Below are 16,002 nucleotides of genomic sequence, written 5' to 3'. Positions count from 1 at the left end.
TGTTCAAATACATTCTTGTGGATTTGAACATACATTCTTGTGTATTTGAACACAGGTTGACAGATTTGGACACATTTCCAACACAGATTCTGTTTATCTAGTTTTCACACAGGTTTTTGAACACAGCTTTTTCCACACAGGTTTTTGAAGACAGATTTTTCCAACACTGGTTTTTCACAAAGTTTTGAAGACTTTGTTTTCACACAGGTTTTCCAAGACAAATTCGAATACAGGTTTTGTTCACATAGTTGTGAAGACAGATTTTTGCACAGGTTTTTAAAGACAGGTTTTTTGAACACTGGTTTCTCACACACTTTTAAAGACAGATTTTTCCACACATTTGGGTGTAGGCAGATATACAGACATAATTTTTGAACAGATTTGTAACAGATTTTTCGCACAGATTTGTAACAGATTTGGAACACATTTTGGACAAAATTTTTTTGGAACACATTAAATCTGTAACAGATTTGTAACAGACAGAGCGCAAATATAACATCAATTGGGAACATTAACTATAACAACAAAGTAGGGAACAACATCAATTTGTTCTCAACCAAAAAATTAAGAAACTGAACAATCCAAAAATATATTAAATAAATTATCCAAAACAAAATAAACTCCAATTTTAGTCACATAAAAGGCATTACAATTATAAATTTCCAACTAACGAAAACTATCGCCATGGTCATTGTGGTTCATTTGTACATTGAGGTCAACAAATGAAGATGGTACGGCTCCATAAATGTGATGCGTAGCAGTCATGGATTGTTGAGTTCTCATAAATCCCGGTGTGCCTCCAATACAGTCCGACGGGGTAAGCGATGTGCCAACTCCATAAATCTGAGTTGGGGGATTTATGAAACTTTGTCTTCTCATAATGTCCACACTTGTCGGGGTGAGAGATGTGCCTCCAATAGCATTAACCATGTGTCCCTATTCAATTAAAATAAAATGTTAAAATAAATTGGAGAATAACATAAATTGCTCAATGTAAAATCCTATGATGTATACGTACCGGCACACACATACTATTTTCCATGCCAACCACATAAGGATAAAGCTCTCTACGTACACTATATTCTGGTTGAGATTGACATTGACCTTCACCTTCACCTCCAAGCACCTTAGTACCCTATATTCATAAAAGTTAATGAATGCCTCAAATGTATGACATGATTACAATAAAATATGAGTTGAATAGAGAGTAATGAATACCAATTTACCTTTGATTTGTTATGTTTTCTTTTGCTTGCCTTCAACTGATTCACTATTTGATCTACTTTGGCAACCTTTCTTTTAGTAACTGGACGACCTTTTCGCCGAGCAACCAAAGGACTAAGCAACTTGGTATGACTGATTGTCTGTCTATTAATGCTGCCAATTGGGGAAGATGGTACATTACTAGTAATAGGTGGTACATTACTAGTCGAAGGTACTACATTACTCCCACCACCTTCATCATCTTTCATCACTTTTGCCTTGATTTCATCTAACCCACGGTCGATAAGTTTTATTTTCCCTTCACAGTTCCTAGCAAATTGTACAATGCCAACCAATTTTCTATTCATCTTCTCATACACCTTTGCATTGAAATCATCCCCAAAGCCAGTGTATGTGGTTTTTATGCATGTGTACCCTCTATCCAAATCTTTTCGCCATCGTGGTAGAATGTATTTATGTGGAACCTCATTTATGCATCTTGCAATGAGCACAACGAGTGAGTGAGCACACATGATGCCCCTAAATTCAAACAACCGGCACATACATTGCACATCAAATTCGGTCGAATTATAATAGACAACAAAGTCCACATGCTTCATCTTCCCAAAAAGTACCATAGCTTCCTTTACAAAATATGTACAAATTGAACCCTCTTCTTTGACCATAAACGACTGACAATAAACTAGTCTCTTCATCTCTGCTTGAACTTCTTTGAATTTTGCATTGGTGTAGCCATCCTGAAATTGCTTCTCAAAGCCATACACAATTAGGCAATCAAAGACTTTGTGCCGAGACTTGAAGTCAGCTTTCTTCTCTTTCTCTACCTTACTTCTCAAGGCATTGTCATATTGTTCAACAAATTGTTTTAATGTAGTCTTTGGGTTGACATATCCATCAAAAAATGCATTCATACTCTCACTTCGTTGTGTCGTTGACATGCCAGCCCAAAAAATATCTTTGACATAAACAGGAACCCATCGCTGTCGCTCATCATATAACACCCCCAGCCATTGATTCTCATAAAGATTGAATTTTGCAATCATCTCTTTCCATTTCATCTCGAATTCATCTTTTGTGAATGTGTCATACACTGCATTTTGCAAATCCATCTTCATGGATTCATATTGGGAATACCCTTTCAATTTCTCTAGAATTTTCTTCATGATATGCCATAAACACCATCGATGTCGAGTATTGGGGAAGACAATTTCTATCGCATTTTGCATAGCTTTGCACTGATAAGTTATTATAGCTTTTGGGGGATGATCTGACATGCAATTTAACCATGATTTGAACAGCCAAACAAATGTATCAGTGTCTTCACTAGATAGCAACCCACAACCAAGCAAAATCGACTGTCCATGGTGGTTAACTCCTACAAACGGAGCAAATGGCATATCATATTTATTAGTGAGGTAAGTTGTGTCAAATGAAACAACATCTCCAAATTCTTTGTAAGCCGCCCGGCTCATTGCGTCCGCCCAAAACAAGTTTCTTATGCGAAAGTCAGTATCAACATCAATCATATAATAGAAACTCAAATTTTGTGCATGCATTCTCAAAAAATATTTTTGAAGTGCATCGGAATCTTCTTCTCCAAGCCTTAATTTTCTAGCTCTGTCAATGTAATTTCGTGCATCTCGCTCATCAAATGTTAATGACTCATAACCCCCAGCTTCAACAACCATTGAGTGATAATTTCTAGACACCCCAATCCTTGCTTGATCATTAATTTCTAATCTTCTCTTCACAGGAGTAAGAATCTTCTTACTCATTGCAAAATGACGTGAGTCGGTGGGAATCAAGTCATGGTTATGGTCAAGGTTAACTGTGGTTAACATAAATCTCCCATCCTTTTGTAAGGTTGCCCGTACCCTTGCTTGCAATCAATTTTTGTAGACAAAGATGGCTTTAGAGGGTTTACTTCTGATTTTTTGATTCTCTTTCCCGATCGAGAACATTCAATCCCAAAATATCTTAATTCCCCATCATCGCCACAAACTTGAGTTTTATAAGCTATGGAAAATCCAACATGTTTCGCATATTTCGCATAAAATGAATGCACTTCTTGCTTTGAGCTAAAACACATACCCTTCTTCGGTTCCTCAACTTCTTCACTCTCATTTAATAAAGGATTCTCAGCACTGTTCGAACCATTCTCCATTCCTGCTCATTCAAAAATACCATATGACATCAAATGATTTAATAGATTAATAGAATAATAGAACCAAGCTATTATGTTATTACTCTGTTATACTTACACATATACACACAGATTAACAATGCAAGCTCTTGAACAAATTATAACATATTACCCTTTCAAGAGACTATAACATATTACTCTTTCAAAAATTAACAGAGCTTCAAATTGTAGCAATTTCTAATCTGTAAGAGCTTCAAATTCTAACAATTACCAGATTAACAGATTATAACAATTTCTAACAATTTAACAGATTAACCCAAAATCTAACAATTTCTAACAATTTCTAACAATGCAAGTTACCAGATTAACCCAAAATCTGTCCAAAATTAGATTAACAATTTATAACAATTTAACAGATTTGGACTGTCATATTAACAGAAATGGAGGAGAGGGAGAGATCTGCATTTCTGTTCATTTAATGTATGTTATATTAACAATGATCATTGTTAATATTAACAATGATCTGTCATATTATAATCTGCATTTCTTCTCCTCTGTTATATTAACAATGATCTGTCATATTATAATCTGTCATATTATCTGTTAATTAACCACTATTCGAACCAATCTCCATTTCTGTTCATTCAAAAACACCATAGGAAATCAATGATTTAATAGATTAATAGAATAACCTGTTTCATTACAATAGAATAACCTGTTTAATAGAATAATAGAATAACCTATTTCATTACCAGTTACCCTTTCAATAACAAATTATACCAGTTACCCTTTCAATGATGCAAGCTCTTGTATGTTTCATTACAATAGATTATACAAAAAATTAACAATAGATTATTACATATTACCCTTTCAAAAATTAACAGACTATAACAATTTATGTATGTTCTAATCTGTTATATATATATATATATATATGTATGTTATAACAGATTATATATGTATGTTTACCAGTTACCAGTTATCTTTTCAATAACAAATTATATGTATGCTATAATCTGTTATATATATGTTTGGTATAATCTGATATATATATATATATATATATGCATGTTTAACAGATTATAAAAATTTCTTCAATGTATGTTTATATATATATTTCATTACAGAATACAACTACAATTTAAATGGTGGAGGAGAGGGACGACAACCGGACAGAAATTGACCTGAACGAAGGAGAGGGAGAGATCTGCAAATGCTTGACCAAGAGAGGGACGCGAAATCTGCAAACGGAGATAGCGAATGAACGCTTGATGGTGGAGGAGAGGGACGGCGGTGGAAACCCCGTTACAATTTACACGGTGGAGGAGAGGGACGCCGATCACAGCTTCAGCGGGAATAGAGTTGAAACACGATTTCTTCTCCTCTGTTATCAGATTTTTGAGCGGGAAATTTTTTTTTTTTTCCTATCATAGTGCGTGAAACACACGCACTATAATATGAAAGTGTCATTTTTCCTCCCTTCTTGGATGCCACGTAATTAGAGCTGCTCCTAGTGCTCAAGTTTTAGTGGTATGAATCGGAGCTGTTTTAACAATTGTGTTATGTCCCCTGTTTGTGTAGGCAAATCTGGCACAGGTTGACGCGTTGAGCGACAACACCGTACAAAGTGGCATCAGTGACCTGGTTGAACTTTTGGCACAACCCATTAATATCACTTTTTCCGAGGAATCACATTTATTTATTTTTACAAAATTAATTATAAATTTATAATTTTATTTTTTAATATTTACAAAATTTATAATTTATGTGAAAATATTTTTTTTAATCCTACTCATAATTTAATAAAAATTAAAAATGTAAGATTTTCTAATTAAATACTAATTCAAAAATAATAAAAATGTAATTTATGTTGTAGAATTATTCCTTCTTAAGGCTCCGTTTGGCAAGAGCTAAAAGGGGCTTTTTTGACTATTTTAACCACAAAAGACAAAATAGGCTATTTTAGCCACAAAAAACAAAATATCACATCCAACTCATAATCATTACATTCTTCTCTCACAAAAAAAAGTCAAAAAACCAAAAAATTCTTCCCAAACCAAACTTTTTAACCCAGGCTAAAATAGCTAAAAAAGTCAAAATGTCAAAAAGGTAACCCACTTCCCAAACGGAGGCTAAATGTGAAGTTTCACGCGACTATCTATCATGCTTAATGGGCAAATTTCTCTTTTTAATTTGTGTTACCCAAAACTAGCATTTGATACATAGCCCTAACTAATTTGATTAACATTAATGTGACAGATCTCTAGCAAGTGTTCAGAGGGTCTAGATTCACACACAATGACTCTAGCACTCTTGAAAATACTGTCAAGTCAAGCTTCTCATGGGATGCCAAGGTCATGATAGCCTTGGCAGCATTTTCCATGAACTACAGCAGGTTGTGGCTAGTTCTGGGATAGAACCCACTTGCCAGTTCTTTGGTACAGCTTACACAACTTACGCAACTACCGGACCTGATAAAGCGCACCGACTCTCTGAAACTAAAGTTTGAGGCAATGACCAACCTCATCAAGGTCATGCTGGATGTGACCAAGTGCATTGTCGACTTCAAGGAGCTTCCATCTCAATACATCGCTCTCAACCCGCCGGAGATGGTAGCTGCAACCGCTTCTATCTCCATCGCCGTTTACTGGACTCTTCGGAGTATTGTGGCCTGTGCTTTGCAAATCAAGTACTTCATTGGCATGAGACTCGTGTATGCTCTCCTGGTACATTTTTACTACAATCTATGATAGTCAACTCCGTACAGTTTAAGTCAAGTTGTAATGCCATATTTTCATCTCTATGTCATTAATAAGATTAACCGAATTTGTCATGTGAGCTAACTGTGACATTTGTTTGTCTCATTAATCTTCTTATACTTTTCTCAAAATCTCATTTTAAATCTTGTATTTTTACTAAAATTTCACTTTGACCATTTTATTTTTAATTTTTATCAACCTCATTAACAATAGATGAATAGAAGAGTGACATTACAATTTGACTTAAAATATAAAAGATTTAAATCATAATTGAAATGAAAGGATCAAACTGAAATTACAATGAAAGTGTAGCATAGTAAATGTAATTAATGCTTTTTTTTTTTTTTTTGCTCTGGCTTACAGGCTTACTTTTATTTTTTCATCTGAGTGAAAATGTTTTACTTTTTATTCTGTCTAAAATAGATGATTAAAAATTTAAAATATTTGAAAAAAAATTGAAAACATTTTCACTAAAGACAAAAATAAAAAAAGTTTTTTGACAAAATTTGGTTTTTTTTATTGGATTTCTTTTAAAAGTTTTCATTTAAAAAAAAAAAATTAAATCGTCTATTCCAGAAATACCTAAGAAATAAATTAAAAATTTTGCCTCAAAATTATTAAAAAAAAAAAAAAAATCATTTATAAGCTAGCCAAAGGAAAGCATGTCAGTAAAGTTATTGTGCTTTGAGGTCATGAGAGGATCTAAGCGAAGGCAATTCTTTATAGTTTAATTTAATTAATTAATTAATTTTTTTGGATGTTTTTTCTAAAATTTAATTTTTCCTTATTTAAAAACTATTATTTTTTAAGTTGTGCTTGGTTTAAGAATTTGAGGAGCTATTTAAAAAAGAAAAAATTAAAAAAAAAATGTGTAAAATTAAGTAAAATATAAATTTATTTTATTCATATTTCACTTACATATATTTTTTTCTATTCAAATATCTCTCATGAAACAAACACAGTTTTAATTGTTAAATAGAAAAGAATTCAAGGAGTGTTAATAAGTTTTACCATTGTTGTAGGCACATGGCAAAGACTGAGGAGGATTGGGACCTTTCCAGCTTGGCCCAAAAGCTCACCAACATACACAACCACCTGCAAAAGCAACTGGATCTTTGTCTTCAACGCAGTGGTTAGTGTTGAAAATGGTAAAAAATTTTTAGGTAAAATTAATTTTTTTTTTTAAATTTGGTCTATTTTTTATGTGGCCCCCGTGCATCGATTTACACGGGTCAAAGTGGTAACGCGTTCTATACCGCGTTGTGATTCACGTGGTATATTTGGTTGCTCAAAACCATTACCGAGTGAATGGAAAATTGAAGCCAAAGTGTGCTCCACGGAAATGGAGTTTTGGTGGAAATTCCTTAAGGTTGTAAATTGGCTTGTCCCACATTGATTTGGTGGGAAGTTTTGAAAGGGTTTATAAGGCTTGGGTGAGATACTTGGGGTGTACCCCAAGGGGTACCCAAGTGTTTTAGAGGGAGAGGTTATGGGAAAAATGGGCTAGACCCATTGGACCCAAAAATCACTATGCGCAGCCACCTTTACATCTATAAAGGACCACCCTCATTTGATGTTATTCATTCAGAAATTTCGTATTTCACCTCTGCTTATTCTATTCTTCATTTTGTTGCATTTTATTTTTGAAAGAAAGAGTGTAAACACTTAGTGTGTTCGTAAGGCAAACAATTTGTAGTGCTGCTATTGTTTGTGGTAGATCATTTCATCTTGGGAGATAAACGTCCAAATTCTGAAAGCACCGTGGAGAGGACAAATCTGTCTTAAGGACACAGCGTTAAACACTGGACTTGATCAGAAAAGTTATTCAAATAAATTAACCAAGTAAGTTGTTTAATTTTATTCTGTTTTTATTTGTTTATTTAATCAGATTTTATTTTTGTTTTTGTAACAAAATAAAATTTGTGATTTTATTTATTTATTTATTATTTCGAGTTTGATTTTTGTAATCAAACAAATTCTCTCATTTTCTTTATTTCTTTATATTCTGGTTGTTGTTTAATACACAACAGAATTTAACTTAATTAAATACAGTGAAGATTGTCCAACAATCTTAAGACATAATTTTTTTTTGATATCTTCATTATATTTAATTTTCTGTGTTTTCAAAGTAATATTCTGGTTGGAAAAATAAATAGTGATTTATGCTATTTGACAGATAGTAGTAATATACTGTCTCTTTTCTTTGACAATTAGTAGTAATATACTGGTGTCATTAACAATTGCAGAATATTATTTGGTATTACAGAAAATTATTGTGATATTTTATTTTTCTAGTTTTAGTAACAAGGAAAATAAAATTATTTTGTTGCTATAATTTAGTTTCGGGTTTTAGTAACTAGAAAATTAATTTGTTTTTAATTTTTTCTAATTTTTGTAATCAGATATTATGGCTACTACAACTGAAACTGCTTCTGGCAGTGGTACTCCTATTGTTACACCTACATCCTACATCGGTCCCTATCCAGAACCATGTTCATGTACCAATCAATCATGGAGAAAAATCGGAAAAATTTAATGGTACCGAGTTTAAGAGATGGCAGCAGAAGATGCTGTTCTATCTTACAACTCTTAATTTGGCCCGGTTTCTCCATGAAGAGGCTCCAACACTTAAAGAGGGTGTAAGTGATCGGCAAGTTGTTGCCGCTGTGGATGCTTGGAAACATTCAGGCTCCGTTTGGTAAGCCTCTCAAAATATAATTCTACCCATTGATTTGAGTGTGTTGTTTGTTTGGAGCTTTCAAATCATAATTCTACACCCATTTCTCAAAACTCAATTCAAAACTTAATCATTACTTTTCAAAACTCATAACCAAACACATAATTCAAAACTCTTTTCAAAACTCAATTCAAATCAATATTTTAATTTTTTAAATATTTTAAATATTTTAAAAATATTTTACGATTTTTTTAATTTGTTGAATATTTTTAAATATTTTAATTTCAAAATATTACGATTTTAATTTTTTAATTTTTAAATATTTTATAAAAATAAATTCAAACTCTATTTTATAAAAATATTTTTAAATATTTTAATTTTTTTTGTTATGTATTTGGTTACGATTTGAGTGTAGAGTTGTGAAAGTAGTATGAAGTTTCGAGTTATGTGTTTAGTTATGAGTTTTAAAAATAATTTCTTAATTGAGTTTTATTTTATATGTTTGGTTACGATTTGAGTGTAGAGTTGTTTTTAAATTTAAAATATTAACATTTTAAATTATTTAAATTTTTTGAATATTTATTTTTATTTTTTACTTATTAAATTTTTTAGATTATTTTAATTATTTAAATATTTATGATTTAAATTTTTTGAATATTTATTTTGGAAAAAAATTATTCCCTTTGTAGTATTTTCAATTAAAAAAAATTGATTAATGTTATTTTCTGTTAATAATAATTTTTTTAATTGAAATTTAAAAATAGTTTGGTTATGAGTGTTGATCAGAATTTTCAATAGTGTGAAAGCAGAGTGTTTTGTTATGAGTTATAATAATTTGAATTAAGTCTTGAAAACTTTTTCCAAAACTCATAACCAAACAAATTTTATTACTTCACATGTCAAATCGAACTTTCAAAACTTAATTCCACACTTAATTCAAAACTCAATTTAACACTCTATCAAAAAATCATAACCAAACAAATTTTCTACACTCAACTCATAATTTCACAACTCACAAACTCAAAATACAACTCATACTCTCAAATCATATTTATAAAACTCTACCAAACGCAATCTCAGATTTCCTGTGCAGAAACTACATCTTGAATGGCATTGACAATATGCTGTATAATGTATACAATCCTCTGAAAACAGTAAAAGAATTGTAAGATTCTTTGGAGAAGAAATACAAGACAGAAGATGCCGGCATGAACAAATTTGTCGTCGATAAATTTCTGGATTTTGTTATGGTAGACTCCAAAATGGTAATATCTCAAGTTCAAAGTTTTCAAATAATTTTGCATGATATTCATTCAGAAGGTATGTCTTTTAGCGAGTCATTCCAAGTCGCTGCTTTAGTGGAAAAGTTACCACCGGCTTGGAAAGATTTCAAAAATTATTTAAAACATAAACGCAAAGAGATGACCATGGATGAGTTGATTGTAAGATTAAGAATTGAGGAAGATAACCGAAAGGCTGAAAAGAGGAATGGGAAAAATCCCATTGAGTCCAAGGCCAATGTGGTTGAACAAGTTCATAAACCACATAACAAAAAGAGGAAGTTTACTAGAGATGGTCCTAAACAAGGCAACAACAATGGCAACAAGAAGTTCAAAGGAAAATGCTATAATTGTGGCAAGACTGGATATCGAGCTTCTGACTGCCGCCGCCTTAAGAAGGATCATGGAAGTACAAGTAAGAAGACCACCAGCAGGCCAATGTAACAGAATTGGATTACATCTCTGACGGAGTGAATGACATCAACCTCTCTGCTGTGGTGTCTGAGGCTAACTTGGTTGGAAATTCCAAAGAGTGGTGGGTTGACACCGGAGCAACTCGTCACATATGTGCGGACAAGAAAATGTTCACTACCTATAATGAGGCTACAAATGGTGAACAACTTTTCATGGGAAATTCTTCTACTTCTACTGTGGCTAGACAAGGGAAAATGATCTTGAAGATGACATCAGGGGAAGAACTGACCCTCAACAACGTACTACATGTACCTGACATCCGGAAGAATTTAGTTTCTGGGTCTTTGTTAAGTAAAAATGGTTTTAGACTTGTATTTGAGTCTGATAAATTTGTATTAACAAAGAGTGGTATGTATGTTGGTAAGGGATACATTAGTGATGGTCTCTTTAAGTTGAATGTAATGACAGTTGTACCAAAAATTGCTATGAATAAGAATAACACATCTTTTGTTTATATTCTTGAGTCAAATTTATGGCATGGTAGATTAGGACATATGAACTTTGATGCTTTGCGTAAATTAATTGGTTTAGATCATATACCAAAGTTTGAAATTAACCCTAATCATAAATGTGAAATTTGTGTAGAAGCGAAACTAACTAAGGCTCCATTTAAATCGGTTGAAAGAAAAACCGAACCTCTAGAATTAATTCATACTGATGTATGTGATTTAAAATTTATTCAAACTAGAGGAGGCAAAAAGTATTTCATAACATTTATCGATGATTGCACAAGATATTGTTATGTTTATTTACTTAGAAGTAAAGATGAAGCCTTAGAAATGTTTAAACTCTACAAAACAGAAGTTGAAAATCAACTTGGTAAAACCATTAAAATGGTTAGAAGTGATAGGGGTGGTGAATATGATGCACCATTAAATGAATTTTGTGCACAACATGGCATTATTCACCAAACTAGAGTCCCTTATTCTCCACAGCAAAATGGAATTGCTGAAAAGAAGAATAGAACCCTAAAAGAAATGATGAATGTCATGTTACTAAGTTCAGGTTTACCACATAACTTGTGGGGGGAAGTAATATTGTCTGCTAATTATGTTCTTAATAGAATACCCCACAAGAAAACCAACAGCACTCCTTATGAATTGTGGAAAGGTCGACCGCCTTCCTACAAATACTTAAAAGTGTGGGGGTGTTTGGCAAAAGTTGAAGTTCCTATTCCTAAAAAGACTAAGATTGGACCAAAAACAGTAGATTGTGTGTTTATTGGTTATGCTCAGAATAGTAGTGCATATCGGTTTCTGACTTATAAAACAGAAATACCTGATATAAATGTGAACACTATTATAGAGTCAAGGAATACTGTATTTTTTGAACATGTCTTTCCTTATAAGAAAGGACAGGAATTAAGTTCACAGAAAAGAACTTATGATTGTACACAAAGTCAAGAGACTTATGACAATCAAACACAAGAGATTAGTAATGGTCTCAACCAACAGGATTTAACTGATGATGAACCAAGACGAAGTAAGAGAGCGAGAACATCAAAATCCTTTGGTCCAGATTTTCTGACATACTTGTTAGAAAATGAACCTCAAAGCTTTAAGACAGCAATGATAGGTCCTGAAGCAACTTTGTGGAAAGAGGCTGTTAATAATGAAATTGAATCCATTATGCAAAATCATACTTGGGAATTGGTGGATCTTCCACCAGGTTCTAAACCTCTTGGATATAAATGGATATTCAAGAGAAAAATGAAAGCAGATGGTTCAATTGACAAGTATAAAGCAAGACTTGTTGTTAAAGGTTACAGACAAAAGGAAGGTCTGGATTATTTTGACACATATTCCCCTGTGACAAGAATAACATCTATTCGCATGCTTATTGCTATAGCAGCGTTGTTTAAATTAGAAATACATCAAATAGATGTTAAGACAACTTTCTTAAATGGTGATCTAAATGAAGAGATCTATATGGAACAACCCGAAGGGTTTGTAGTATTAGGGGAAGAAAAGAAAGTTTGTCGACTTGTAAAATCCCTTTATGGATTAAAACAAGCACCTAAGCAATGGCATAAAAAATTTGATCATGCAATGCTTACTAATGGGTTTAAGATAAACGAATGTGACAAATGCGTCTATGTTAAAAACACTGACCAAGGATATGTCATAGTTTGTCTTTATGTGGATGACATGCTTATCATTGGAAACAGTCAAAACATGATCAAATCAACTAAGCAAATGCTTAACAAAAGATTTGATATGAAAGATATGGGGGTCGCAGATGTTATATTAGGAATGAAAATTACTAAAACATCTGACGGATATGCATTATCTCAATCTCATTATATTGAGAAAATTCTTGATAAATTTATCAAGGATGATTTGAATTTAGCTAGAACACCTGTAGACATCAGTCTTTATTTATCGAAAAATAAAGGTGATGCAGTGTTTCAGTTAAAATACTCCCAAATCATTGGAAGCCTAATGTACCTAATGAATTGTACTCGTCCTGATATAGCTTATGCTATCAGTAAATTGAGTAGGTACACTGGTAACCCTGGAGAAGACCATTGGAAAATGATCATTCGGGTTCTTAGATATCTAAGATTTACTCGTGATCATGGTTTGAACTTTACTCGATATTCAGCAGTACTCGAAGGTTACTGTGATGCCAGTTGGATATTAGATACTAAAGATTCAAAATCCACTAGTGGATATGTCTTTACTCTAGGAGGCGCTGCTATTTCTTGAAAGTCTACGAAACAAACTTGCATCGCACGATCCACAATGGAATCGGAGTTTATTGCTTTAGACAAAGCAGGTGAAGAAGCAGAATGGCTTCGTCACTTCTTAGAAGACATTCCAATGTGGCCAAAACCTGTGCCAGCTATTTGAATTCATTGTGATAGTCAATCTGCAATAGGCAGGGCACAGAATCACATGTATAACGGTAAGTCACGACATATTCGTCGTCGACATAATACCGTAAGGCAATTGTTGTCAAATGGAATAATCTTAATAGATTATATAAAATCTAAAGAGAATATTGCGGATCCGTTAACAAAAGGTTTGACAAAAGAGCTAGTGTATAGTTCATCAAAGGAGATGGGATTAAAGCCTATTACATAAGAGTCGTCATAATGGTAACCCTACTTATATGACTGGAGATCCCAAGAACTAAGTTCAAAGGGACAACTAAGTTATGTATGGCTCGCCAGAAATCACTAAGGGATTAAAATTCCTACCCATTCCTATGGTGAGAGTGATATCTGCAACATATGTTGTCTGCAGGGGTATAAGGATAAGCTTTGCTTTTAATGATTACTTATATCTTGATTAAGGCATAAAATCAGGACGCGTATAAGGAGATACTCACAATAAGAATCAGCTATATGAGTGTTGAACTGGGGCCGGTTCTATGAGAATGAAAATGCTAAATTCTCTAGAAACACTTATGAAAACCAGGCGCGTTCAAGGCCAAAATGAACACAACAGTGAGAACCATGATATGTTAAAAGATATTTTGTGTGAAATCTATTGTCTTGGCTTACACAAACGGCTGAACAATTCAAGATATCGCGTCTATTGGTTAGCCAGTAAGTCCGATAGGTTATCACTAGGGAAGGTTCAAGGCCGAAAACTACCTATCCTGATGCAAGATATTTTCGACTTATACTCTTTCGTAAAAGTCTGCATATTGTTGCATTTCCGTTGTCATCAAATTCCATTCATGTGGGGGATTGTTGGAAATGGTAGAAAAATTCTGGGTAAAACTAGAATTTTTTCTCAAGTTTGGTCTATTTTTTAGGTGGGCCCCGTGCATCGATTTACACGGGTCAAAGTGGTAACGCGTTCTATGCCGCGTTGTGATTCACGTGGTATATTTGGTTGCTCAAAACCATTACCGAGTGAATGGGAAATTGAAGCCAAAGTGTGCTCCATGGAAATGGAGTTTTGGTGGAAATTCCTTAAGGTTGTAAATTGGCTTGTCCCACATTGATTTGGTGGGAAGTTTTGAAAGGGTTTATAAGGCTTGGGTGAGATACTTGGGGTGTGCCCCAAGGGGTACCCAAGTGTTTTAGAGGGAGAGGTTATGGGCAAAATGGGCTAGACCCATTGGACCCAAAAATCACCACGCGCGCGCCGCCGCCGTCCGTCCGGTCGGGCGGGCTGGGCTTGGGCGCGGGTGCGTGGTTGGGTTAGGCTTGTTCAGCCCGATATTAATCTTTTTGGGTCAAAAATATTTGAATTTAATTTTATTTTTGGTAAAATAAAATCCAGAATTCAAATTAAACTGATTTGGATTTTCTGTACATCCAAACAGGGCCCTTCCCGTTTTCAAACAGAAATAAACTAGTTTGGAATTAGTGCACACCCAAACAGGGCCCTTCCCGTTTTTTGCTATCTGTTTGAATTATTAATAGATTCAAATCTGTTTGAATTCAAAACCAACAGGTATCATACCTGTTCAATTTAAAACCAAGAGCCACATTTACATCTATAAATAGGACCACCCTCATTTGATGTTATTCATTCAGAAATTTCGTATTTCACCTCTGCTTATTCTATTCTTCATTTTGTTGCATTTTATTTCTGAAAGAAAGAGTGTAATCACTTAGTGTGTTTGTAAGGCAAACAATTTGTAGTGCTGTTATTGTTTGTGATAGATCATTTCATCCTGGGAGATAGACGTCCAAATTCTGAAAGTACCGTGGAGAGGACGAATCTGTCTTAAGGACACAGCGTTAAACACTGGACTTGATCAGAAAAGTTATTCAAATAAATTAACCAAGTAAGTTGTTTAATTTTATTCTGTTTTTATTTGTTTATTTAATCAGATTTTATTTTTGTTTTTGTAACAAAATAAAATCTGTGATTTTATTTATTTATTTATTATTTCGAGTTTGATTTTTGTAATCAAACAAATTCTCTCATTTTCTTTATTTCTTTATATTCTGGTTATTGTTTAGTACACAACAGAATTTAACTTAATTAAATACAGTAAAAATTGTCCAACAGCTAGTCCAACCCAACCAACTTCATTTTTATTTGGATTAAGGGACTGACTGAAAAGTCATATATGACTTATAAGTTGGTTTTGTTATTTATTATAAAAAGAGGAATAAAAATAAAAAAGTATCAATTATTTATTATAAAAAGAGGAATAAAAATAAAAAAGTAATATGATAGAAATAAGTTAATAAATTAATAAATAATTTATTTCTTGTGTCTCTCAAAAGAGTTCCGAGCATCTCTATCAAAATAGTTAAATTTTAACTAAAAGTTTATTTTTCTATTTTAGCTAATCACTTTTTCAAATACATTTTTCAACAAACTCTTTATTTTTTTATTTCATTTGTTCATTCCTCTTTTCCTAAGTACATGTGCCTAGTGGTTTGATATTCAACTAACGTAGCTAGTCAATAATTGAGTTTGATGGAGGGTTGTTGTTGTTGTTTTTTGTTTTTGTTTTTTTTTGTTTTGTTTT

At 33.0% G+C, this 16,002-nt stretch overlaps 1 protein-coding gene across 1 annotated transcript; it reads right to left on the bottom strand.

The window, feature by feature from the left end:
- Window positions 1-666: 666 nt before the first annotated feature.
- LOC114256262 (protein FAR-RED IMPAIRED RESPONSE 1-like) lies at window positions 667-3,388 on the bottom strand. The gene is made up of 4 exons (XM_082890649.1): window positions 3,316-3,388; window positions 1,227-3,052; window positions 1,019-1,135; window positions 667-936 (listed from the first exon to the last, which is right to left on the bottom strand). Exons 1-4 carry the CDS (start codon window positions 3,386-3,388, stop codon window positions 667-669), a joined length of 2,286 nt encoding a protein of 761 aa, XP_082746775.1.
- Window positions 3,389-16,002: the final 12,614 nt, after the last annotated feature.

Source organism: Camellia sinensis, chromosome 10 (assembly GCF_055761805.1).
Source record: "Camellia sinensis isolate YWXY chromosome 10, ASM5576180v1, whole genome shotgun sequence".
Classification (NCBI taxonomy): Eukaryota; Viridiplantae; Streptophyta; class Magnoliopsida; order Ericales; family Theaceae; genus Camellia; species Camellia sinensis.
This window is presented reverse-complemented; position numbering and strand designations above follow the sequence as displayed.

What these genes read in the sequence shown, in the direction of transcription:
- LOC114256262 (XM_082890649.1), bottom strand. Translation starts at nt 3,388, where the DNA reads ATGGAGAATGGTTCGAACAGTGCTGAGAATCCTTTATTAAATGAGAGT. An exon ending in AGTTGAGGAACCGAAGAAGG is followed by an intron (nt 3,053 to 3,315) that starts GTATGTGTTTTA and finishes TGTTAACCACAG; the next exon opens with TTAACCTTGACCATAACCAT. An exon ending in AAAATAGTATGTGTGTGCCG is followed by an intron (nt 937 to 1,018) that starts GTACGTATACAT and finishes TTAATTGAATAG; the next exon opens with GGACACATGGTTAATGCTAT.